The 27,233-nt window shown below is 38.3% G+C and overlaps 1 protein-coding gene across 5 annotated transcripts in view; it reads right to left on the bottom strand.

The window, feature by feature from the left end:
- The window catches only part of med13a (mediator complex subunit 13a), a 78,677-nt gene extending 60,455 nt beyond the window's left edge, over positions 1–18,222 (bottom strand). For all 5 annotated transcript variants that reach the window (XM_066650728.1, XM_066650730.1, XM_066650731.1 and 2 more), the window contains exons 1-2: positions 17,637–18,222; positions 10,794–11,028 (exon numbers count right to left, since the gene is read on the bottom strand). In XM_066650728.1, coding sequence (XP_066506825.1) covers positions 10,794–11,028; positions 17,637–17,702 — 301 coding nt within the window. In that variant the 5' untranslated portion in view covers positions 17,703–18,222. The remainder of the gene's footprint in view (positions 1–10,793; positions 11,029–17,636) is intronic.
- Positions 18,223–27,233: the final 9,011 nt, after the last annotated feature.

Here is a 27,233-nt window from a genome sequence, read left to right as displayed (position 1 = left end):
CCTGCTTGTTAAGTGTGACACCATGCGTGATGTTTTCCCAGGTCCAATCACGCCTTTGGTCCCATTTCATACATTCGTAAGACAAAGGTTTCATATTAAATAAAGCTGAATATCTCAATCAATTATTTTATCTTGGTTCAGTGGTTTATTAAAAAGAATACAATAAATGTAAAAAGAAGCTAAAGTGTCTTTGACAGCACTGTTTGCACATTCGCAGCTCATTTGGATGTGTAATCTGCTGTGTGGATGGGCTGTGCTGCTCCATTTCTGAGAGCAGAGGAGAAGCAGGGAGAAAGAGCTGCTGCCGCTGTCTCCGGAAGCCAAGGAACCATGGAGAGACAGCTGTGCCTCCTGCAGCTCCCTCTCTGGAAGCCAAGGAACTGCAGATAGAGAGACATGTCTCTTGCTGCTCTAGATCTCTAGAAGCATTAGTCTGTGACAGTCTAATTGTATATACAGTGTGTGTGTGTGTGTGTGTGTGTCTACAGCTACAGGTTTGTATGCAGGACTCTTAAGAGCTGTGGTAGGTCATTATATAGAAAGATATATGTCTACTGATCCACAGGCCTCAGGGGAGACAACAAGGCAGACAGAACCACACAGAACAGCAGCCTCTACAAATTTCCCTCTTACTCATTACATTCTGCATCTCCCTCTCCTTTTTCATTTTCATTTTGCTTAATCTATCCTGAACACATTCATTGCCTTTCCTTGTGGTTGTACATCATTCCATCTCTGCTTTATTTTCCCACACACACTCACACACTGTTTCTGCTCATTCGTGATCTGAGCACTACCAGAACTGCAGAGCTTCCATTACTAATTAATGGATAGCTCTTGAGTGAGAGAAAGAGGAAACGTGAGAGACAGCACCTAGGTTTGTGGAGTAGACAAAGGAAAATGTGGAACGAGGGAAACAGGCAGCATGTATGGCTGCTCATGACATGCACAAAACTAAAAACTTGAATGCACCATTGATTATTTATTATATCTGCAAAAAAAAAAAAAAAAAGTGTTGCACTGATATCATTTCGGTATCGGCACTGATACTGGCACCAAAACACAGTATTGGTATCGGCTGCAGAGAGCACCTTTAGTACATATAGCACTTTTCAGGACACAGCCCATGAAGCAGATAATGTGCGCCACTAGATTCAGCTCTAATTTAAAGTTGGGGCAGATTATAAACAAACTGGGCATTTCACACTACACAACAGGTTTTGTTGATTATTACGGAGACTGGAAAAATTACACACAAACACACACTACACAACCCCAAACTTCCCAACCAAACACGTAACTTGAGTTTCCTTGGAGACACAAATACGGACGTACAACTCGCTGTGGTTGTTTGCTCTGCTATTTGTGTCTGCTATTTCTCCACAAAAAAAACAGGTAAAAATGTATTTGGGTTGTGGATGGGAAAACAGTCAGCATGGTTTCTACACAGTGCAACAGGAACTAGAGATTAGTAGAACAGCACATAGTTGCAGCTACGTTTCACATTAAACGGTAGCCATAGCGCACGCCACACTGTTGCATCATTTTCTCCTATGGGTAATACTCATTATTTGGGGACATATGCATCCAGTAATATGTAATATATTAGGTGTGCAACGAATTTCACAATACAATATGCTGTTTTTTGCTCTATGATACGATACGATACATTTTCAATACAACATGGAGAAAGAACATGATTTTAATTTATCATATTTTTTTGATGTAGAGGTCAGAGGCCAATACAAACACAGCAGTGAATTTGGAAAGGATCCCTGGTACCAGAAATTTATCAAAAAAAAGGGGTCATGGTCCTAACATACGTTCTATATAAAGGCAGAGATTTAATGGCTCATTTCCACTGCATGGATCCTACATACTATACTCAACACAGCTCTTTTGCTTTTCCACTGGCCAAGTCTGGTACCTGGTCCCTGGAACCGGGTGGGTTTTCAGTCCCAGCTCGGTCAGGTTCTAACCGTGTCGAGTAGGTACTAAATGGTGACATGTAAACCCTGCAAGAGCGCTGATTGGCCAGAGAGATGTGTCTCACCGTCAAAAGCAGAGCTCATTCAAATCCAGCACAAACCACTGCTTGTAAAATCTCTAAAGTTACAGCAGCTTTCACATTTATTTGTATCGGACTCACAACAGCAGCTTGTAACTTTACCTCAAGGTGTTTTGTAGAGGCTTATATGCTCCTTGGGCCAATGACCGACAAAATTTTCAGTGAAAGCCGAACGTGACGAGTAAACTGATCTGTGAAAACTGAGGCTCAACGCCATGTTCAGTCTAAAAAACAAAAACAACACGCGAATACACAATGAGTAAACAGCAACTAACTTTACTGCTGCCGTTGTTGTGGTTTTCAATGCCAACGATCCCTGTTAGAGATGGGGTTTTTCGATGTCACTGTTCAAAAAACGGAATGCACCTTTTAGTGTCCAAATAGTGTCAATTCCGTATTTTATGGGACAGTTGGCAACACTAGTTCCAGCCCAGTCTTGCTTTCTCGACTAGCCATTTCACATTCAGCGAATCGTCCAATAGGCTAACCAAAACGATAGCATGGCATTGTTTCCCCAGTAGCTCTAAACACTTCTCTGGCGTCATCATAGTAACACAACATTCCTATTACACACCGTGCCACTAGATGCTGCATGAAATTACAGCATGCCTCAGAACTATGGCCTGCTCTGTAGATGGCTCATTAAAGCGGGTTGACAAACGGCTCAGATGGTTTTTAAAATAAAATCTTAATGTATTCAATTCACAGCTCGTATCAAAACCCCTGTATTAAAAATAATGAATATTACTATGTGTACTGTGACACCCATATATTATATTGTAGTTATTCATAGTTTTACCATTTACCGTTTATCCTTCTTCCACTTCAGAATTCCACTGCACACGCCTTTCTTTACTTTCTGTTCTCTGTTCTCATTGGCTGTTGAAAGGACTTGTTCAGCTTTGAGTTGATGGAGTGTTTACACTACACGACTACGTCCAAATACGGGTTAAAAAAAATGTTTGATATGCTGCGTCTGGTCCGAAATGTGATTGAGGCAAAAAAATTTACAATCTGGCTAAAAATCGTGTAGTGTAACTCCAGCTTAAGGCATGTCCAAAATTACTTGTGGTTCATCCATCCATCCATCCATTATCTGTAACCGCTTACCCAATTTAGTGTCGCGGGGGGTCCAGAGCCTACCTGGAATCATCGGGCGCAAGGCGGGAATACACCCTGGAGGGGACGCCAGTCCTTCACAGGGCAACACAGACACACACACATTCACTCACACCTACACCTAGGCCTACGGACACTTTCGAGTCGCCAATCCACCTGCAACGTGTGTTTTTGGACTGTGGGAGGAAACCGGAGCACCCGGAGGAAACCCACGCGGACACGGGGAGAACACACCAACTCCTCACAGACAGTCACCCGGAGCGGGAATCGAACCCACAACCTCCAGGCCCCTGGAGCTGTGTGACTGCGACACTACCTGCTGCGCCACCGTGCCGCCCACTTGTGGTTCAAGCAACCACAAAGAAGCACACTAACACAGGTCAGCAGCAGCCCACAGTAAGTGCATTTCAGTGTCATGAAAAATATCCTCATGACAATGTAAAAAGCAATTCAGTCAGGCTAGACTATGTCTTCCTAATTATGCTTCTTACTGCACTGTGAAAATATTTATTTTTTCATGGCTTTGAAAGTACATTTTTTAATGTGCAGTTAATTAAGAAGTAAATGTTGTTCGTTCAATTTTATATCTTTTTAGTTATAGAGAACACTACTTCAACAAAATAAAATCTGTAAGTGTAGCAATATTAATATCTGCATTTATAGGCACCCATCTAGTACCACAGGGAGGTACTTGAACATGACATTTCTGTAACAGTAGGGAAAAAGTGGTAACGGTGCATCCCTAAAAAAGCGGGTACTGACTTCTAAATACTGCAATATAATGATGTACACAATGATTAATCAGGACACTTAAAGCATAATTTTTTTAATGTAAATTAATAATTTCACCAAATTGTAAACACAGAAGTGTCTTATTTAATGTGAATGTGTGTCTTTGAAGTAGTGCACAGACATTTTGTGGCGTTAATGCATTTATAAAACTCCATATAGCTATGCATAGCCTCCTTAAAACTCACATGCTTTAACCTGTTACATTAAATAAATAAGTAATCATAATCATTAAAATCAACAAATTGTTTATGGTTTTCTTTTTACTTTGGTGGAAGATCTAGTGTTTGTTTTTAAATAAAATGAACAAGAGAAACATTTAAATCTTTGTTATACATTATGAATATAATTTTGCTCCTTTTTCATTTTGGCATTATTACTCCTGTACTCCATATTTTCTGTATAACACAATCACATAATAAATACCCCGTTAGTTAGTTTGTTTTTTTGTACTTAACTCCATATCTGTGCATATGGCCACATTCATTGCAAGAAAGGAAGTAAAATGTTATTCATTTACTAACTAATAGTTTTATTTTAGGTATGTTGAGGCTGCCATCTCTAAGTTAATCATGTGTGTTGCTTAAGGTTTGTTACTAAAAACCACATGTAAATAAAGACACTGATATTAGGCACCAAAGCTTCTCCAGACCTGCCAATGACAAGGGTATGTATTTTGGGCTTTCCTGTTTTTGAAATGCCAGAAACATCTCTGTGACAATGGCTATATGGTGGTCGGGTTGTCTGTGCTCTTTTTTGCTTGCTTTCTTTTATTTTTTTTTTTTTTTACATCATTTATGCTGAAATATGTTATTAAATATTATACCTAATTCTTCCACTTACATTCACCCTTTCTCCCCCACCCCTCCTTACATATAAGGCAGAGACACTTTGTTATTTTATCCATTTACATACAATGGGGCTTCGTAAAAACACTAGACCGATTTCCAGCATCCTTAGATTTTATAAAACGTGCGTTCGATTAAATCTTGAACGTCACCTTTAATCCACAAATTTAGGATCACACAGAGCATGGTGGATTCTCCATGACTGGAAATGGGTATCATACAATTAGTTTTGGACAGAATTACTGCAGAAAATGAACGTTTCATTTTGGAAAAGAGCTTGAAGAAAATATTGGGTTTCAAGCCCTTCGTGTTTGTGTACACAAAAGTTCACACACATAATGATTCACTTTTAAGGTTGTATGGAACTACATGCATTATGTCCTGTCTGGTTGGGCACTGTTTCATGTTGGGGTTGAATGTAAAATAAACAGCTGAGAGGACATTCCAAAGTATGGTCGAAAGTGAGGCATAGCTGAAAATAAAGGCCCGCAAGTGACAAATCCTTATCCTTGATGGAGCAAGTGGGATCTGGACCACAGGAAAAAATTTTAATGGAACTTGGGGGTGGCAAAGAACACAGGAGATGATGTTGTGTGGTGAAAGACTGCAAAACATAACCCAAAAGCAATTACCCCTACAACTGAATGCAACTTCTTAATTTCTATTTGAAAAAATAGATGGCAATAGAGAACAGGAAAAGGAAGAGACTGTGGCAGTAAGAGTGTGCGCTCATTGATCTCTGTTCCTTAAATGACCCTGGAAAGAAGAAACATCAGCAGTCTTTTTTGAAGGGATTATAAGAGGGAAGCTGAAGTGGGTGGGGTGTATGTGTGTGTGTTTGGGGGGGGGGGGTAGATATATGTGGTCTGCTAAGATCTTTTAATTTAGAGAGTGGATTTGCTATCTATAGACCATTGGATCATATGGCCAGAGGGACTCTGGGGCTGTGTTATGTTAGGAAAAGGGCCAACCACCACTCTGACAATGTAAAACCACACAAAAGCCTGTTCTATTCATTCACTAACTGCTCGGTACAAGGTATCGGAAGAGCCCACAAGTTCTTTACTCAGTCCCTTCTCAGGAAACAGATTAAAAGCGAGAAGAAATAGCACATGCCTCAAAATTAAACTGAAGACTAGGGAAAGAGGGGGGTACACAAGTAGATTGCAAATGTTTTTAATGTTCTCACTGAATTATGGCCAACTTAGTTTCCTGCCACTATTCAAGACGAATGTTTTTCAGACTGTGACGACACTCATTCAAAACTCAAATTCCAGTACTACAAGCATACTATAAATTACTCTACAATTTCAAGCAGAAAGAGCTCACTGCAGCATGAAAATTAAATAAGAGAGAGAAACTTTTAGTGATCCACTTAGGGAAATTACTTCTCTGCATTTGACCCATCCGTGGTAGGGAACACACAAACACACACTAGTGAGCATTTCTTCACAAGCACTGGGGCAGTGAATACACACACACAACCGTAGCAGGGGGCTGCCAACCACTTCAGCACCTAGGGAACCCTTCGGTAGTTAGGTGCCTTGCTCAAGGGCACTTCAGCCATGAATAAATTTTTCCTTGCTGGTCCTAGGAACTGAACCGTCGACCCTCTGACCTCAAGTTTGCTTCTCTAGCCTCAAGGCCACAGGTGTCCCCAACAAAGTGTAACTGGACTCTTTTTTTATTTCTGACATTATAGTGCGTTAAACATGTTATGAAGCAAGCTTAGTTTCACAAATCAAGACCAATACACAGATTTGAACCATTAACAGGCAACGTCTACAATTCTGGGGAACTGCAACTCTCTCTGGTCTGGTTTGTTTACATTCAAAAACTAACTTTTAATTAGAAATAGTATATATGAAGAAATAAACTAGGGCTGCAACAACTAATCGATTAAATCAATTAAAATCTTGTGTTAAAATAGTTTCCAACTAATTTAATAATCGATTAGTTGGGTCTAAGTTATTATATACATAGGTACAGTTGCTACATGTGACGAACTCTGGAAGAAGGGTTTGAAAAATGGCGTAGGCGGTCACAGCAGAGGATAATGTTAGCACAAGCAGAGAGAAAAATGTATGACCCAAGTCATCAAAAGTATGGGAGCACTTTACATTAACGCCTTCAAGGAACAGCGTTAGGTGCAAAATGTGCACAGCAGCACAACATCACTGCATGAGCATCTGAAAATGAAGCCTGTTGGAGCTATGTGTGAAAGAGATTAAGTATAATAAGTTAATTCTACTTTTTCTCTCACTCAATGTTACTAGAGCCTGCTAGAATAGTTAAACAACATTTGTTTTCCTTAGTACATTGATATTACACTTGCGTTTAGCAAACAAGCCTTAGCATCCCCCTGAGTTTTCTCTAAATGTGTCAGCTCAACCAGCAGTTCCAAAACAAATCGTAGTTTTAGTCAAACTAACGTTAGCGATGTTAGTTTTTCTCTCACTCAATGTCACTAGAGCCTGCTAGAGTAGTTAAACAAGATGTCTCATTTTTAGTAAATTTATATCACTCCTGTATTTAGCGAGTTTTCCATTCCACCTTAAATGTGGCGACAGTTACATTCAGAGTTAAAAAAAAATCCAAACATTTTTTAAAATAATATATTTTCAAGGTCTTTTCTGACTGGCATTGCATGTTAGTGTTTGAGTATCACAGCCAAGTGTATATTACATTACATACACTGTGTTAAATATTGTTAAATATAAAATTAATGTAACTGTTGGGTTAATTCTTCATGTAAACACTAATTTTTAATAATGGTAGGTTATGTGTTCCTTATACAATTACAAAATTAGTTCTCTAAAATCTTAAATATCTTAACCATATCTGATCATATGTGTTAGATTAATTTCCCTTTTATTCTGAGCACATGGCAGCATCACCCAATATCCATTCATGTAATTTCAATTTGCCTGCATTGTTGTCTGCATTTTAGATCAGTAGTTATTAACTTAAAAAAGATGTATGTTCATATCTACACTTTCTCTCTCACCTCAGATAAAAACAGCCCAGCATTGCTGACTATGTTTTGAAGGAGATCTACACACCACAGCAAGCAGCTGTTCTCACTGATGGTGTCCTGAATATGCTAGTAACAGACAGGAAACCAAATTTGGCTTGTCTTCCGTTTTATCCGATTAATAATTGATTAATTGAAAAAATAATCGAGAGATTAATCGATTATCAAAATAATCATTAGTTGCAGCAAAATAAACAATTGTTATTTGTACTTAACCTGGAGTTTAAGTTGCCTGTATGTTTTTATTCCCTGTATTACCACAGAAACTAATTTGCTTGAGTTGTTTAGTGTCTGTGTTTAAATTTGTGAGACTGCTAACTGCATGAAATTAGAGTCAGTTCTGCCTTAAGTAATCTGAAACAGCAAAATAAGGAATATCCTCTTCTCAGTTTATGATTACCAACTTTTGAAGGTCTCTATCTAAACACCTCCAGATGCAGTTTCTCTATGATGAGCAGAGGGAGGGAGAGAATACCTAGCATATTTTTTTGTTTTTACTTGTTTACAGACACTAGGGCTTTGTAAACTCATCAGTCCTGTTTCCAGCATTCAAACAGACAGAAAACTAACAAATAGTGAGCAAATATCTTCTGAATTTTATAAAGTATTTTGTGATTAACACCATAAACAATGCAACCCTCAGTATTAAATCCAACCTGGCAGTCATCTGATGTGGCTGATATAAAACATAACGAAGTTGCAGAAGAAAGACTGGAACCTTTTTACCCACTTTTACAGATAGAACTAGAGAAGACACTTGATGCAATTCCTTCAAAATTACTCAAGGAAGTACTACCAGCTATTTTCAATACTCTTTTAACAATAGAAAACTCGTCACTTAGCTGGGGCCATGTACCCAAAGCCTTTAAATTATGAATTATTAAACCTCTCATCAAGAAACCAAATCTTGATTCTAGAATATTGTCTAATAAACAGGCCTATTTCTAACATACCATGTATATCTAAGATCTTAGAATTAATACAATTTACATATTTCCAATATACAATTTACATAAAAAATTCCCATTTAAATTACGGCCACATCATAGTGCAGAGACAGCTCTAGTCAAGATAACAAATGATCTTCTAGCCTCTGATCAAGGCTACGTATCCCTGTTGGTGCTACTTGACCTCAGCCCAGCTTTTGATATGATAGAGCACAATATTCTCCTAGAAAGGTTAGAAAACATGGTTGGAATCACATAGACAGCCCTATCGTGGTTCTAATCTTACCTAATGGAACGTTATCATTTCATAAAGGTAAACAATTAATTGTACAATTATTCTAAAATCTCTAGGCTTGGCTCAATTTTAGCACCATTATTACTTACATTACACGTTACCATTAGGCACAATTATAAGAAAGCATGACATTAACTTCCACTGCTACACAGACGATATGCAATTGTACATATCAGCCAAGCCTGATGACAAACACAGATTAAAAAATAAAGAGGACTGCGTAAAAAAAAGGACGTCAAAGACTGGATGTTGCGTAACTTCCTCCTTTTAAACAGTAATAAAAGTAGCAAGAAACTAATTATCAGATTTAATCTTAAATGTCGCTGAGGTCGTAATTGATTCAGATGTATCATTCGATTAACACATAGGCATTATCACTAGGACAGCTTTTTTAGTAAACTTCAACTAGTTTAAAGTGCTGCAGCCAGAATCATCACTAAAACTAGAAAATTTGATCAGCCCAGTTCTATCACTTCATTGGCTGCCTGTTAAATTTCGTGTCGATTTCAAAATTCTGTTATTGACGTATAAAGCCCTACATGGGCTCGCTCCTGAATAAATGCAATATCTTATTTCCTATCATGGTGCACCACAATTACTCAGATCACAGAATACTGGCTTTTTAATAGTTCCCAGAATTCAGAAGGCTTCAGCTGAGGGAAGAGCCTTTTCTAATAAAGCACCCAAACTCTGGAATGATCTTCCAGAAAATGTTTGGGACTCAGACACAAACGTAATCTTCAAATCTAAGCTGAAAACTAATTTGTTCGTAGTTAATGCTCCTCCTTAGATAAAGGCAACAGATCCAGGGGTCCATGGACACAGGGAATTATAGCAAACTGTCGTCCAGCTGCACCCCTGCGATCACTCAGGTTTGTCGACAGTGGAGCGGAGGGATGCCAACGCATCCTGTGTCCGTGTGTCCTTCTGGATATATCTTTTTAGTTAAAGCTGTTATAGTCAGATCCGCCAAAGCCAGAGTGGCATGAAAGTCTGTTTTACATACATCCAAACAGATCAAAACTAATTCCATCTCCCTACATTTTTCCAAGTAAATGACTGCCCACCTGTCCGACTGGACACTGATAGATGACTTTCTGTCGAGCTCTCCTGCTCCCCACTTCAGATGAGCTGCCCATGCCAAAGCTACCACCACTTGCCTTACACTAGCTGCCCACCCTACATTTGAGTTTTCATGGACTCCTAACTATTACTATTCATAATAGTAACAATAATATCATCATCATCATTGCTTACATTATATATTTTATGATTATATCAGTACACATGAGCATAACAGCAGAACTATGTGATGTATAAGGTCCTTTTATTTTTGTCAATAATTTGTAGGTAGATTGATCAGAGGAGGATAGGTCCCCAGTGTGAGTCTTGGTCCCTCCAAGATTTCTTCCTCAGCTCTGAGGGAGCGTTTCCTTGCACCTGTCACCCCAGACTTGCTCACCTGGGTCGTATTTTTTTTTTTTTTACATTTTCATGTTAAAACTTTTTTTTTACTGAAATTCTGTGAAGCTGCTTCGTGACAACATCAGTTGTAAAAAGCGCTATACAAATAAATTTCATTTAATCAGAGGGAAAAAACTAAAAGATCTCCAACAGAATTTATCTGTTGGGTGCCAAATACTGTATACAACAAAAGAGTGTATTCCAACAGCAGGTTTTCTCGCATCCTCACCTGTGAGCTCAGGATGGATAAGCTCAGAGAAGTTAGGATCATCACCCCACCAGAAGAGCCACAGCTCCCTGCGACCCTGCCGCTGACTCCGTCTCCACACACTTAGCACGTCTGCCTTCAAGCAGCGGCTGAAGCTGCTAAGAATTGGATCCTCCTCCGTCACAGGGAACAGCATAGGGGCAGACGTCGGCCCCTGCCACACATATCGCTTCCATTTGATTCCTGTCAGGTCAGCCTAAGAGAGAGGGAGCAGCAAAGTATTAGAGTCTTTTTTGTGAACCATTTTAATAAGCACCTTTTAAAACACCAGGTTACTAAATTTCCGAGTGAAGCTATTTCAAACTGGTCATAGGACAACTTCTGTTTTAGGGCAAATTAACCAAAACCTGGTATAACTGATAATTAAGATAAAAAACAACCCAAAGAAGTACATATCTAGGCTTTGTTTTATCATAACTATCTTGAAAAACCTCTTGCACAATGGAGATGTTCTTGTTTTTTACTTTAATTTTAATGTTTTGCTTTATTTATTATTAGGGCTGTGCAATATGACCAAAATGTCATATCCTGATACAGGTTCATTCATATCCCGATAACGATAAATATCATGATATAACACGTTTTATGTAAATTCAGCTATTTTTTTTATTTTATAAAAACCACATTTTGGGGGTGGGGGTCAAGCAATTAAATATATTTTCTCACATTTATTTATTCTCGTATTTAGAAACTTATCTTGTTACTTAAACATAACATAGTAACATAATATGTACTTACAATTTTCAACTGCAGTTGCAAGCAATATAGGCCCAAAATATATATAGTCCAAAATATCAAAAGTTAACATCTAATTCCTTTTTAACAGTAAAACTATGTCCATGTTTGTGTGCCACTTTAATATGTCATCTACACAGCAAAAAGACTGCAGTCAAGCATGTATTTAAGCAATAGAACATGAGAAGGTGTATTATCATGAAATAAGAGCATGACGGTGATGCGGTGAAAGCACAAGCTGAAGGGGAGTTCGGGTAATAATTAAAACATGAAATAAATAAACTGAGTTGTGAAAGTGGCGTGAAATGTTTATAAAATTGGCAAATCCTTCCGCCAGCGTATAGTTGCTCAAGTAGTTTGTTGCTACGTCACAGTAACGAACTCCACAGCACTGCATTCTCTGCCCGTAATAAGAAGTCATAGATCTATCGTCACGTTATAGTCATTTCGCATAGCCATATTTATTATATTAAAAAAGGAAAACAAAACATTAGACATTAAAATAACTTAATATACTGCCATAAAGAAAGCTCAGAATTGCAAAATTAGTTGCTAATTATTTCTACACATTGTCCATTCCCCCAGCTCAGCAGATTATTAGATATATAAAATTAGATAGATAAAACTTTATTGCCCATTAAGTTGACACAAATGGAAATTTGTCTTCAGCAATCTGGCACTTAAACACATACAACAACAACAACATACACGACAATACCTAAAACATCTGACTCGATATCTATATATATATATATATATATATATATATATATATATATATATATATATATATATATATATATATATATATATATATATATATATATATATATATATATATATATCTCTCAATATCATGCAGGAGCACTTTGCAGTTCTACAATTACACTCTGTAATACATCTGTTACTCCGCATACTTTGTTTGCCCCACTTCATCCTGTTCTTTGATGGTCAGGACCACCATACAACAGAAACAATTTGGGTGGTGGATCATTCTCAGCGCTACAGTGACACTGACATGATTATTGTATGTTTATATGTGTACACTTGCTGGTACAAGTGGATCAGACAGAGAAGCGCTGCTCAGGTTTTTAAAACAGTGTTTATTCACTGTCCACTCTAGCTATTTTATCCTGAAAAATTCCAGAGAATCAGATCCAGATTTTTTCTGGTGTTGCCTTTACATACACAAAGCATACAACCAAGATTTTCCATGTCAGATTGTAACTTACGGAAATATCCTGTGTGGTTTACACAACAGGCATGACACGAATTCTCTTTGAATACTCTAGAAAATTGCCTGCCCTCTTCACACATGGTCACATGCAGATATTTCTACTACAGGGTTGTCAGGATAATATCTAGGTAAAGTCTGTTCACAGACACACTGCTCCTCTGGGTAATGTCTGGTAAAGTACTAGGGTTAGCCTGCATGTCAGAAAGAGGCCTATTATTATTATTATTATTATTATTATTAGCTTGTATACATTAATTCAGAGCAGCTCATGGGTTGCTGCATAGTTTGGGATGATCATCTTTTATCCCTTCATCAGTGGTCGCTGGACACTGCCCAAAGGATGTTGGCTGAATATATGTGGTCATTGAACTATGCAATAACACTGAGAGGTTTAAAAACTCCAGCATCTCTGCTGTGTCTGATCCATTTTTACGAGCACAACACACACAAAACACATTACCGCCACATCAACATCAAAGCAGTGCTGAGAATGATTCACCACCCTGATCATACCTGCTTTGTTGGTTTCTTAGTGGTCTTTACTACTGAAGAACAGGGTGAAAAGGGGCAAAAAAAGAATACAGAGCAACAGATTGAGTTCAATCAGTTTTTCTAGAACTACAAAGTGCCCTTCCAAGGTCAGTGAAGCTGAGAAAACAGACATTGAGTGTAGAGAAACAGAGGTTGTCAATGTTGTACATGATTTTTTTTTCCTGCTGTTTCACAGTCAAATTTGCCTCAACAGTTAAACCTAAGAACACTTTCTGTCTCATAAGTGCCAACAACAAAACACCTGCACAAACATGCAAAGTACACATCTGGGTGAACTGCAGTGCTGGGAGAATGAACAAAACTGGTAATGAGAGGAAATTTACTGACAGGACAAACACACAAAAAAAAACCTGAATATTAAAACAATAGAATTAATTGTACTGAAACAAAAATCTGTTTATGAAAACTGCAGTATAGTAAGCATAATCAACTTGCAATAAAATATGCTCATTCTGTATAATATTAATGCTTTATGATTAAAAGACTTTATTGCAAAATTCAATGTAGGAACAAAGACAGGAAATACTCACAAAAAATCTTTGATTTGTTTTTGTTTATTTATTTTCTACAGACCTAGTCAAAGAAGAGAAGAAATCAATATGTTCAGAGTGAAATTTGGTTGTTGTTGTTTTTTAATATACAAATATGACCAGATCACAAGGTCATGACCCTTCCTTTGTTTTAACTTCTAGTGCTAACTTCAAGATCACTGTCCAATGCTCTCTCTAATTACCACTACCAAAAAGGGAACAGCTGCTTCACTGGAAAAATCACAAAAGCAACAGGTGAAATGACTAACTTCAACTCCTTTGGCAGACAAACATACACACCCTCACAACCTAAACCACTGTTCCCCAAAATGTTGGTATCTTTGCCATAATTAAATAGCTGTTTGTGGTTCATACAAGACAGAAATAATTTCTCTTTACCATCTAGCTATATCTGTTGGCACGCAGTACTACAGGCACTTGCGTTACTCAAAAATTATGTAACAATATAGGGCTGCAACAACTAATCAATTAAATCGATTAAAATCGAGTGTTAAAATTGTTGGAAACTAATTTAATAATCGATTAGTTGACTAAGTTATTATACACATAGGTACAGTTGCTACACGTGACGAACTCTGGAAGAATGGTTTGAAAAATGCCGGAGGCGGTCACAGCAGAGGATAATGTTAGCACAATCAGAGAGAAAAATGTACGACCCAAGTCATCAAAAGTATGGGAGCACTTTACATTATCGCCTTCAAGGAACAGCGTTAGGTGCAAAATGTGCACAGCTGATCTCTCATGGCACAGCAGCACAACATCACTGCATGAGCATCTGAAAATGAAGCCTGTTGGAGCTATGTGTGAAAGAGATTAAGTATAGTAAGTTAATTCTACTTTTTCTCTCACTCAATGTTACTAGAGCCTGCTAGATTAGTTAAACAACATTTGTTTTTCTTAGTACATTGATATTACACTCGCATTTAGCAAACAAGCCTTAGCATCCCCCGAGTTTTCTCTTCCACCTTAAATGTGTCATCTCGACCAGCAGTTCCAAAACAAGCCGTAGTTTTAGTCAAGCTAACGTTAGCGACGTTAGTTTTTCTCTCACTCAAATGTCACTAGAGCCTGCTAGAGTAGTTAAACAAGATGTCTCATTTTTAGTAAATTTATATCACTCTTGTATTTAGCAAGTTTTCCGTTCCACCTTAAATGTGGAACAGTTACATTCAGAGTTAAAAAAAATCAATCAAAACATTTTTTAAATAATATATTTAAAGCCTTTTTCAAGGTCTTTTCTGACTGGCATTGCATGTTAGTTTTTGAGTATCACAGGCAAGTGTATATTACATTAAATATTGATGAATATAAAATTAATGTAACGGTTGGGTTAATTCTTCATGTAAACACTAATTTTTAATAATGGCAGGTTGTGTGTTACTTATACAATTACAAAATTAGTTCTCTAAAATCTTAAATATCTTAACAATATCTGATCATGTGCGTTAGTTGAATTTCACTTTTATTCTCAGCACATGGCAGCATCACCCAATATCCATTTATGTAATTTGCCTGCATTGTTGTCTGCATTTTAGATCAGTAGTTATTAACTTTAAAAAAGATGTATGTCCATATCTACACTTTCTTTCTCACCTCAGATAAAAACAGCCCAGCATTGCTGACAATGTTTTGAAGAAGATCTGCACACCACAGCAAGCAGCTGTTCTCACTGATGGTATCCTGAATATGCTAGTAACAGACAGGAAACCAAATTTGGCTTGTCTTCCTTTTTATCTGATTAATAATCGATTCATCGAAAAAATAATCCACAGATTAATCAATTATCAAAATAATCATTAGTTGCAGCCCTATAACAATATACAGTATACAATAAGCTTTAGAGAATTTCTGCTGGGACAAAGAAAAGCAATTTATATTATATACTAAATATATAAATAAAAAAAAGCAATTATTAGGATTAAAAGTCTAAAACTACAGGAGGACATGTATTAAATGCTTACTAAAATGCTGGCAAGTCTCTTAATGTCCCTACATTATTGTTAAATAAAGAACTGAATGTAGTTTAATGTTATAATTATCATAATATAATGGCTGAGTAGGTAATACTCATTATATTTTCTTCTTCCAAATGCTCTTATTGTGTAAACAATGTATTATACTGAAAGAGGGCCCAAACAATATAAGAACTGTATGACCAATAAAGACACCAGGTCAGTAGTAATTATCAGCAGTCAGGTGAAGTTGTCAAGTCAAGATGATATTATGGACCTACTAATAAATATACAGCACTACTTAGAAATCTTAGTTAATTTGTTCTTAGAATTATGATGCTTTTAGAAGGCCAGACTATGTTTTGCTGACAGAACTACAACTGTCAGCTCTAAATCAGAACCATGTGATCTTTGTTGACAAGGCATAAGTTACTCACAAGCTCATTTAAAAAATATTTATCCACTGTGCCAGATAACTTGTAGGAAAGCCATAAGAAACATCTACCGCACAAAATCAAATCAGCTGAATTAGTGAGTTATATAATAAACCTTACACAAAGCAGGCTGGAACACACAGGTTTTGTCCACCACACACAGCAGGTGAAGCTGAAACTTAATATTGGGTTCCAACTTCTCATACACAACGTGGTCCAAAAGTAAAACTACATTAATTTTGAGAGCACACATGCATGCTGTCACAGACACAAATATTTGGGTGTAATTTAGAGCTTAGTGCACTGAAACACTTCTCTATAGAAATCCTGGTAGAGCTAGACAAAACCGTTTCCTGAGTGCTTCACAATAAAGAAAACAACAGGACTAAACTCTTAAACTGCTTAAGTGTGAATGAAGTGTCACCGGAAATATGTATTAGCTATTGCATTACTAGCTCTTAGAGCATTAAAGTGAACCTGAATAAGACAGAACAATTCAAATGATAAGTGTGCGTTTTGATAAAATTAGCAAGGCATTTTGATGTCGTGACAACATTGAGAAAACAGTCAAGTCGACAAACGAGACTTTTAACAGAGGGCAACGAAAAGTTACATAATTCGGAGGCTTTCATTACCGTGTAGAGTGTTAACGTATTGCAAACAGTACATTGTATCTGTAGAAATCACAACCATCTGTATCCAACACTGGTAGTCCCCTCTGCGGTGACGCAAGCCAAGGCGAAAACCCAAAGGCAACACGTCACTTTTTCTGTGTTACGTTTGAATTCTGCTCAAAACATCTGATCTACACGGCTGCAACAAGGGATATATGGGGAAAGTCTACTTAAACTGACCATTAGCTGGAAGCTGAGTTTCACATGTCTAAACTCCGCTAAAACTGAAAATACATTTTTTAATGAAAGTTTAGTTAACTTAAGAGTTTCGTTGGACACAATTCGAGACATTATCAAGCCACGAACACAAACTGTTGTTGGTGTGGGCCAGACACAATAATAATAATAATGATAAAAAAAAATATGTTTATTTTCAGAATTAACTCAACTTTTCATTCCACAAACTCAACTAAATGGTACTCGGCATTTTAAAATGGTCGCTGATTTAGTTACAGTGCTGCAAAAAACTTAAGCTCGTTTATATACTTACACTTGTCAACCAAATATTACGAACAAATAAAGACTTTATACACTTGACGTTGTGATGGGCTACAGGCCCTAAAAGCCTGCTTTTCCAACGCTCTGTTTAGCGTTAGCATGCTAAGTGGCTAACTGGCTCTTTTCGTCTAGTTAAAAATGGCTGCTTTCCTTTAGTTTTAAATCTCTTACCAGATAGAATAGATTGGAATGGCAATCCTCCAAGCTGGCCCCGTTTGGTACAAAACAAGAACTCATCCTTTCACTGCGTGGTAGAGCACTCCATCATCATCATCACAGTCTCCGGGAAATAAAGAACCGTTTGCGAATGTGATTTGTATGTAGGCAGTGCTGATCAGAATTATTTTTAAACAATCGCTGGGGAAATGTATTTCACCAACCCCATTCGATCGCTTTCGTCGTCCACAACACTCTAAAATTGTATCAGAGGCACTGCAACCTCTCAGTCAACCTCGGTTGAAATGTGATATAGTAAATTAAATGTAAAAAGGCGACAAAGACGCTATAAAAACAAAAAAAAAAAAAAAAAAAGAAAAAGGGAGAGCACATATGCAACTCCCCCCTCCCCCTTAGCTTAAAAACGGTTTCTGCTAAAATGGCTTTCTTTGCCTCCACCTCCAAACAAAACCGTTTTTAAAAATAAAATCATTCCGCGTTAAAGAGCATCGAAGGATGGCGTGAAACTACATCAAAATGGTCCTTTGGAAAGCATATTTTCGGTATCTGTTCCTACTAGTTTCCATTTGAATTCATGGATTCCTTTCTCTAATGGCGACCACAGGGAGAGCTGTGCCTCCCACAGCTGATTGGTTTACTGTGGTCATGAGGGCCGTCGCTGCTCTGTTGCTCGCCGCTACGGGGCGCTGCCGATGAGTACAGAGAGGGGGCGCTGTCGAGCCGCACGCTGCTAATGACAACAGCTCTAAATTCGGCACTGGAGCATCAGTCCATCTAGCGGCCACAACGAGTTCCTTACCGTGTGTTCGTACATGTTGTCCAAAGTAGGAGCTGGAGTACTGCTTGTCTTAAGAATATTTAACCAGCTGAATATGATGCCCTTCCTTGGTTCAACTGGGTTTATTATAGCAAATAATACATTGAACATAAGAAGGTGGCAAAATCAGAGCCAAACAAAAAAAAACTTTTTTTATTTATTTTCAAAATAACCTGGTTTTAGATTATTCAAGGAGCCAAGCTGTTAGAAGGAAATCCTGTATAAAATGTTTACATTAGTTTTTACATTTGCCACCCATGAAATGGCCTGAAATGGTAACGTCATTATCCCTCTATTATCACTTAACTACACTAATTTTGGTTCCAAACAGAGGCTTAATTCAAACGCAAAACTAAAGATGAACTACAACAAATTAATTAGCCTTACAAAACAAATATCATAATAATACATGGCATAATATATTTAGATATTTCAATGGCCATAAGCACCAGGGATAGCTAATTTTAACGTTTTAAAAAATTAAACATTACAAGATCTAAAGTTGTTTGACAGAAATAAATAATGTAATAATATACTGCTATGATATGCATGAAATTTCTGACCAATTATTTTTTATTAATGCATATTTATTATTTTACTTTAGACAACAATCATGAAATATTATTATAATTGACAAATGTGGTCTTTAACTAAATTATACAGCTAATGAAGACAGTGATTACAATTAAAAAACCCATTTTAAAAAAATGTTGTTACACTGGGAAGAACTGGCGCCCCCTCCAGGGTGTGTTCCCGCCTGGGTAAGCTCTGGACCCACCGTGTCCCTGAACTGGATAAGCAGTTACAGACAATGAATCAATGCACGAGTCCTCTGATTAAAGAGTAGACGGACTATCAGGTTTCTTATAAGTGCACCATTAAAAATTCTGCATCTGTGATGTTATGCTGATGCATTATTACACATGGCATGGGTAACTAGCACATCTGTGAAGGTACTGTTAATGTTCAATAATATATACAGGTTTTGAAGAAACATGCTGCAATCGAGACCTTGTCTTTTTGAGGGAAAACCTTTCTAATTTTAGTAAGACAATGCTAAACCACGTTCTGCATGGATTGATGGTATCACCACAGTCAAAATTACATCAGTTGGTCTTCAGTTTCCCAACATTTCCAAACATATTTTTTAAACATTGAAATATGTTCTTGGCGTCAAATTCAAAATGGGCATATATTCAAATAATATATATACAGTTTCTGTTTCAACATTTGAAATGTTTGCTTTGTAATAGCATAGCACAGCATAGCATATACATATCAACAGAGTAACTTCAAGAGCACTTAAACATGGCTGTAGATGTGTACGGTTAATGTGACTGTTATAGCGTACAAAGTACATGATGTGTGTTTGTTTTGGGGGGGGGGGGTTATAGTTGTATACTAGAATAGTTTACATTTTTATCTTTAATGTTCACTTTAAACATAACTTTGAATCAATTATGAATTTCTTTTAAATATACTGTATTTGTTTGTCACATTCGTCAATATTTTGATATCTGAGATCTTTTTTATTTCAGTTGGAGAGTCACTGATTCTTGGAGCACAAGGAGATTGGAGGGGAGCATGAGACACATAATGCTGCTGCCAATTTTTGTCTGCTGTGTAAAGCAGGGTCACTGCAGATAAAATGTATGAACCACTGCCTTAAGAAAACATTCAACACTTTTTATATTACATATTTACAGAATTGTTAGTGAAAACACAGACACAGAGACTAATGTAAGGCTGTTGTAGTCAGCAATTTGAACAAATCACTGTGCCAACTGTAAGGTATCTTTTCTTCTTTTTTCAGGGCATTAAACAGTTTTACACACCATTTTTTTACCCTCTCAGATAAACACTGTAATCTCAATAGACACTGTGCTAATAATCTGAGTGTGAGGGCAGATCGCAAGCACACAACACATCTGAGGGTGGTTTTACTCATCTTAGTATTCTCCTCGCACTGGAGTGGTTTTTCCCACTCAGACATTACAGCGTGTAAATGTAAATGTTTTCAATGTATTTATTTTTTTCACATTTTTATTTATTCTTTTTTAAATTAACAAAACTTTTGGCCTGAATTTGACTCAATATATATCCTCCTTATATTGGATGAAATGTGGTTAACATCAGTAAGTCTACTGTAATTCATATAAAACAAATAATAATAATGAATGATATAATTCAATGAAATTACTGATATTTTAAAACAAAGCATATAATGCAGGTCAAAATTATGGAAGTTTTCCCCCTACATACTACCCTATTGCATATACAATATACAGATGTAGGAAGATGGAATGGAAAGGTGTGAACGTATACATTCTAAAAGCTTTCTGTAAAACAAACAATTAATCATATTTGCTTTCTACAGTTTGTATAATTTCTGGACTTTATATTCTAAAGTGTCCATATGTATGACTGTGTCCTATTTTTATGATTATACAGATTTAATTCAGTGCTTGTAAGGCTGGGTCAGAAACGTACTGAGTTTGATTACAGGCATTATCAGTGAAAGGAATGTAAAACAAACAGTCCCAGACCACTTCTCAGCAGATAAGTTCATGTTTACACAATCAGTGGTAATAGGCTTCATCAATGTCTTACCAAGAATTAAATGATTAAGTGATCATATCTGTCAACAACACAGGATATATTAACTTAAAAGCCTGCAAATTATTCTTCCCACAGGAAAGGTAAGCACAGTCACATACACAAATATTATATATATTGTTGCTGTCCAAAGAAAAACATGTACTTCCATAGTAACTTATGGAAAAAACCTTAACTCTCTATGGAAGTCGAATTAAAGTAATTTTGAAGCATTTCTATGGGCCCTTTCATCATGAAATTGTCATACAATATGAAAGATAGCTGCTGTGTTCCTTGGAAAGTGTTTGGCATCCAAACAGAAATTCATCATCATTAAGAATTTTAAGGGTGGCAGATCCATAACTTGGTCTAAAGCCAGATTGAACATCAGCTAAAATGTTATGAGCATCTATGTAGTTAATCAATTACTTATTTATAAGTTTTTCAAACACTTTTGACAAACAAAGCAATATAAAGATTGGTCTGTAACAGTTGGGACCTGTCTGATCTCCACCCTTAAAAAGAGGACTTACTTGATATATTTTCCATGCTTTCAGCTGTATAAAGGCACACATTAAAAAGGTTGGCAATCAGAGCATCAACTATGGGAGCAGCCAATCTAAAAAAGTAAGGGTCCAACTCATCCAGTCCAGCTGTTTTTTTAGTGTCTAACTTTAGTAATTCCTATAAAACCTCACCCACCAAAACATGCTGCAGAGAAAAACTGTATTTAGGGTCCTGCAATCTAGCAGGAGAGGTAATAAAAGGTGGAACTAGTGGTGGAGTATTAGACATACAAGGAGGTTTTGTAGATAAACCTGGATTTTATAAAATGTTCATTATAAATGTTAACCATCCATACTTTTCAGTAAGGTCATCTACATTAAGTGCAAGATGAAGCTGAGCAGAAGATTTGTTTTCAAGATTGCAAACTGTTTTTTCAAAACCTTTTTGGTTCAGAGCCACAAAAAGAGAGCTGCTCCTTAAAATACTCAGCATTAGCCTTTTGAACAGCTTGAGTGCCCTTATTTCTAATTTAGATACTTTAGATCTTTGTGCCTTATCACAAGCAGTATTTTTTTTGCTGTAAAATTACTGCAAGCTCAGGATCAAACCAAGGGCTGATAACTGTTTTTTATCCTTGATTCCTTAAAAGGAGCATGCTTGTTAACAACAGCACCAAATTCATCATAAACCAAGTTCCACACATCATTTACAGAAGGAATCAGCCAGAATCTAGACTGTATTACATTAGACAAATTAAATAAAAAGCTTGAGGATCAAAGTGTTTAAAACATTTTAAAGTGGTTAGCATATTTGTGGTTAACAATGGAACTAAAATTGTAGCTCCGAAGATGAGGGGCTATGGAAATTGATCGTGGCACAAAAGATAGTGTTGTTGTGACACAGCTCCATGGTTCTGACTGTGGGTAAGGAGTTTATTGTGTTCTCCCCATGTCTGTGTGGGTTCCCTCCGCGTGCTCCGGTTTCTTATAGTTTATACACTCTAGAATACAAGGAACAGTAGAGGTACATCATTGGTCACAAAAGATACAAGCAAAGTGAATGTACCTTTAAAGGTAACATTTTTAACTTCAAGGTATAAAGTCCAGATTAAGTCTTGTAATTAGTTTCTGCAAGGAACGTCAGAGTCTCACAGTGTGTAATTACCTCCGCAAAAGTGTCGCCTGCTGCAGACTTACGGGAAGGGCACATAAAATGCACATAGAGGGCACTCATGAGCACCCATGTTGGGTAAAATAAAAGAACTGGGACACCCTAAAACGTTGTACACTTAGGTGAGTACATGCAAATATTGGGTGCGAGGGCGCAAGAGAAAGTATTTAGACAGGAGGTAAAAGCCCTTAACTCCTACATGAGTTTATCTAAATTTAGCACAAATAAGTAAGGAAATTAGTGTTTGGTAGATTATTTCTTTGTTGTAAGAATGCTTCTTGGCAACAAATCTTATACCATTGGAAAGCCTGTTAATTTCCCTTTTAAATGGTGCCACATTTGTGATATGAGCAGTAAACCAGTAGAGCAGAGAGTATTGTGGGTTGCACCCATGAAAAATTTGCCAAATACTCTCCGCCAATGCCAAACAGCTAATTCTGTCATTGACTTGTTTGGTGTTTGGTGGACTGGATGATTGAAGTTTGAAGAAACTAGACATATTGGCAAATTAACAAATTATTCATTTAACAAACAGGAGCATCAGTAGCATGTGAAAGAACCATACACAGCCACAACAGCCTGACACCTTCTCCTCATGCTGGTCACCAGCCTGGTCACACACTACTGTGGGATGGTATCCCATTCATCAAAAAGTATTTGTCGCAAGTCAGCCAACGTGATTGTTTTGGACACTCTGGCATGAACAGCACGACCAAGCTGATCCCAAAAGTGTTCAATGGGATTGAGGTCAGAACACTGGCAGGCCATTCCATCCTCTCCATTCATAAATTCTGGAGGTAGTCTCTGATAAACCCTGCTCTGTGGGGGTGAGCGTTGTCATCTTGGAGGACGGAGTTCGGTGCCAGACTGTGGAGATATGGGATTGCCACTGGTTGCAGAATTTCATCTTGATATCTTTCTGCATTGAGATTGCATCCAATGATGACAAGCCTCATTTTTCCAGTGAGGGAGATGCCGCCCCACACCCTCACACTGACTCCACCAAAAGATGTTACTCTATAGGTGCAACAATCAGCATAGTGTTCTCCACGTCTTCTTCACTGACAGGATGAAGACATGAACTTCTTGGAGTGTCGTGTTCTTGGGACGCTTTATGGCCTATCTTTGACATCTTCCATTACTTGGAACTAACCAAATAAGGCCACAACTTGGTTTTGTGAAACTCCAGCTTGAAGTTGCCCTATCGCACCGGCCCTATCTAGATCAGTCAAACGTGGCATGCCAAGTCTTGGATCAGACACCTACTGACTACAGTAGCAGGGCCCATGCTCACAGGTGCGGATTGGCAGCTGATAGGCAACACCTGGGTGTAACCAGAAACTCAAAACAAGTCTCAATAGCAACAGCAAAATAAGCTATTTGGTAATGGCAGAGAGGATTTGACAAATTTATCATGGGCACAACCCACATACTCAGCTCTATTGTTCATCCCACAAATGCATGTTCCTTACAAATGTGGCACCATTTAAAAGGGAAATGAACAGGCTTTCCAGCTGTATAAGATTTATTGCCAAGAAGCATTGTTACAACAAAGAAATAATCTACCAAACACTTTTCTGCAGTTTATTTCTACTTGCTGTCTTGACTTCAATGTGTCTGGTCTCTTTTATTTTTTTCTGCCACCTATCAAATTTTGCCATTCCATATTCATAAATAATTTACACGCCTATGCAATATTGCATGGACCTCGGGAATGGTGCCTTTGGATTGACAAACTGGGGTAGTGGTTTGGATTGACAAAAAAGGGGACCGGAGAAAGTGTGCCAATTATTGTGGCATTACACTTCTCAGCCTCCCGGGGAAAGTCCATGCCAAGGTGCTGGAAAGGAGAATCCGTCCGATAGTCGAACTTAGGATTTTAGAAGAACAATGCGGATTTCGTCCTGGCCGTGGAACTATGGACCAACTCTTTACTTCTTTACAGATGATTGAGGGGGCGTGGGAATTTGCTACTCTACTCTACACATGCTTTGTGAATTTGGAGAAGGCATATGACAGTGTTCCTCGAGAGATTCTGTGGGAGGTGCTCCAGGAGTATGGGGTGCTAAGGTCACTCCAGCAAGCTACAAGGTCCTTGTACTCTCAGAGTTAGAGTTGTGTTCGCATCCTTGGTAGTAAGTCAAGCTTGTTCAGTGTGGGCATTGGACTCTCTCAGGGCTGTGCCTTATCTCCACTCCTATTGCTGACATTTATGGACAGGGTGGAGAGGCGTAGCCTGGGATAAGAAGGCTTCCATCGAGAAGCTCAGGAGGTGGCATCTCTGCTTTTTGCAGATTCTTCTTCTTTGCACGGAGACCTCCAGTGTTCACTTGAGCAATTTGCAGCTGAGAGTGAAGCAGTCAGTATGTGGAACAGAATCTCCAAGTCTGAGGCATTCTACCTTCAGGTAAGGGGTGAGAACCTGCCGCAAGTGAAGGAGTTCAAGTATCTTGGGTTCTTGTTCACAATGATGGGAAGAAAGATTGACTGTAAGATAGGTGCAGCGTCTGCCGTAATGTGGTCACTGTACCGCACCATTGTGGTCAAGAGATATCTGAGCCATAAAGCAAAGCTCTCAATTTACCAGTCAGTCTACATCTCCACTCTCACCTATGGTCATGAGCTCTGGGTAATGACCAAAGAATGAGATTGCAGATACAAGCGGCCAAAATGAGCTTTCTCCCACGGGTTGCTGGGCGTACTCTCCGTGATCGGGTGAGGAGCTCAGTGACTAGGGAGGAGCTCGGAGTAGAGTAGCTGCTCCTTCGCATTGAGAGGAGTCAGTTGAGGTGGTTCGGGCATCTGATGAGGATGCCTCCTCGACGCCTCCCACGGGGTGTATACCAGGCACGTCCAACTGGAAGGAGGCACCAGGGTAGACCCAGGACACGCCGGAGGGACTAACAGTTAATTTTATATTCTTTTATATTAAAAATGGTGTAGATGTTCTGATACATGTTTCAGTGAATTCAGTGTGTTTTGTTTATTTGGTTATGTACCTTTCTACTAGTTTGAGTCTCTTTCTCTTTGGTGCACCAATAATATTCTAGGGTCTGATGTCTTGGAGGGGATCGGGAGAGAGGGGAGAAAAAAAGTGAGGGAACGTGACAAAATGGTGGAGAAGGTGAACGAGTATGAGTGAAAAACATGCAGTAATGTTTATTATTCTCAAGCGGGTATGTGACCGCTGTGTGGTTGTCGGACTGAGACCCAATGTAGGATGTTAACACACTGTTTATGAACTGTTCAAGTTGAGTGCTAGCAGACTAACTCAGGCTGCCAATTTTCCCCTCGTACTCTGCTCAGATATAGCTATAGTAGGCTACTTCAGGCTGCTATTTTATGTGCTCTATAGTATGCTAATTCAGGCTGCTATTTTATGTACTCTACAGTAGGCTAGCTCCAGCTGCTATTGTTAGCGAGAATACTGCTAACAGAGACTTTAAGTTGGCTAGCTCAGTCTGCCTTTATTTCTCTACTGATTGCATTTCCGTAGCCGTCTAGTTCCATTGGCTGATTGAACTTTCTAGTTATTGACCTGCAGAGTTTCATATCTACCGGCGGTATTGGATGGCGGATGCCCAAGACCCTGTGTATGTCATGACCAAAAGCTCAATCCTACGACCAAGAGAGAGAGAGAAAAAGAGCAAAGGGTACTGGAAGAAATACAGTGCAGAGGTAACCTTCTTTTATTTCTGGCTCCTCGGAGTGAAGGGGCCAATTTGTGTTTTACCCGGCCACTACGCACTCAAACAACGGTATCAGGCCTGCACCAAAGGGGGTTTAGAGAACTGTTGAGTGAGACAGTTAACTGCTGCTCCTAGGGAGCTAGGTTTCTGAGAGTGTGAGTGTGGGCCCTGTTTTTTATTTTTCTTTATTTTTGGTTAAGTATATACATTATAACCAGTTGATATACATCATAGTGTTGTTTGTATAATATGAATTTTCCCAGTGTCTAGGTTGTGTATGGTGTTTTGCTATGCATTTCACATGATGGTAATGGTCCATTCAACTACATAACATTAAAATATCTATCGTAAACTATATATACCCAACCATTTAATATAGAGGAACTTTGGCCTCAAATGTAGCTGATATCCTCCCAGCCACTTGCTGACATCTGCACCCATCCCCCTTTGAAAGAGAAAAAAATTGCTAGGCAAATGAAGCCACTGCATACAATTTGCCCCCAAAACCTCTAAGACAACAAAAGGGTCTGGCCGCCCCTGCTGTCTCACTGAGCATGGCTGAAAGGGCCCCTGAACTCTGGGGCCAACGTTTGACTGACAATATCAGCCACAGTCTAGAGGAGAGCTGTGCATCCACCCTGCCACATGGAAAAAGTGCTGGACATTCAGCACAAGGAAAAGGCAGAAGAGCTCTTTTACACAAACCTCCCAGTGTCACTGCTCCACAGGGCAACACACTCACACACACCTACGGGCACTTTGAGTCACCAATCCACCTACCAACATGTGTTTTTGGGCAGTGGGAGGAAACGC

The sequence above is a fragment of the Hoplias malabaricus genome, chromosome 18, assembly GCF_029633855.1.
Source record: "Hoplias malabaricus isolate fHopMal1 chromosome 18, fHopMal1.hap1, whole genome shotgun sequence".
Classification (NCBI taxonomy): Eukaryota; Metazoa; Chordata; class Actinopteri; order Characiformes; family Erythrinidae; genus Hoplias; species Hoplias malabaricus.
Note: the sequence above shows the minus strand (reverse complement) of the source record. Positions and strands in the feature narration are given on the sequence as shown.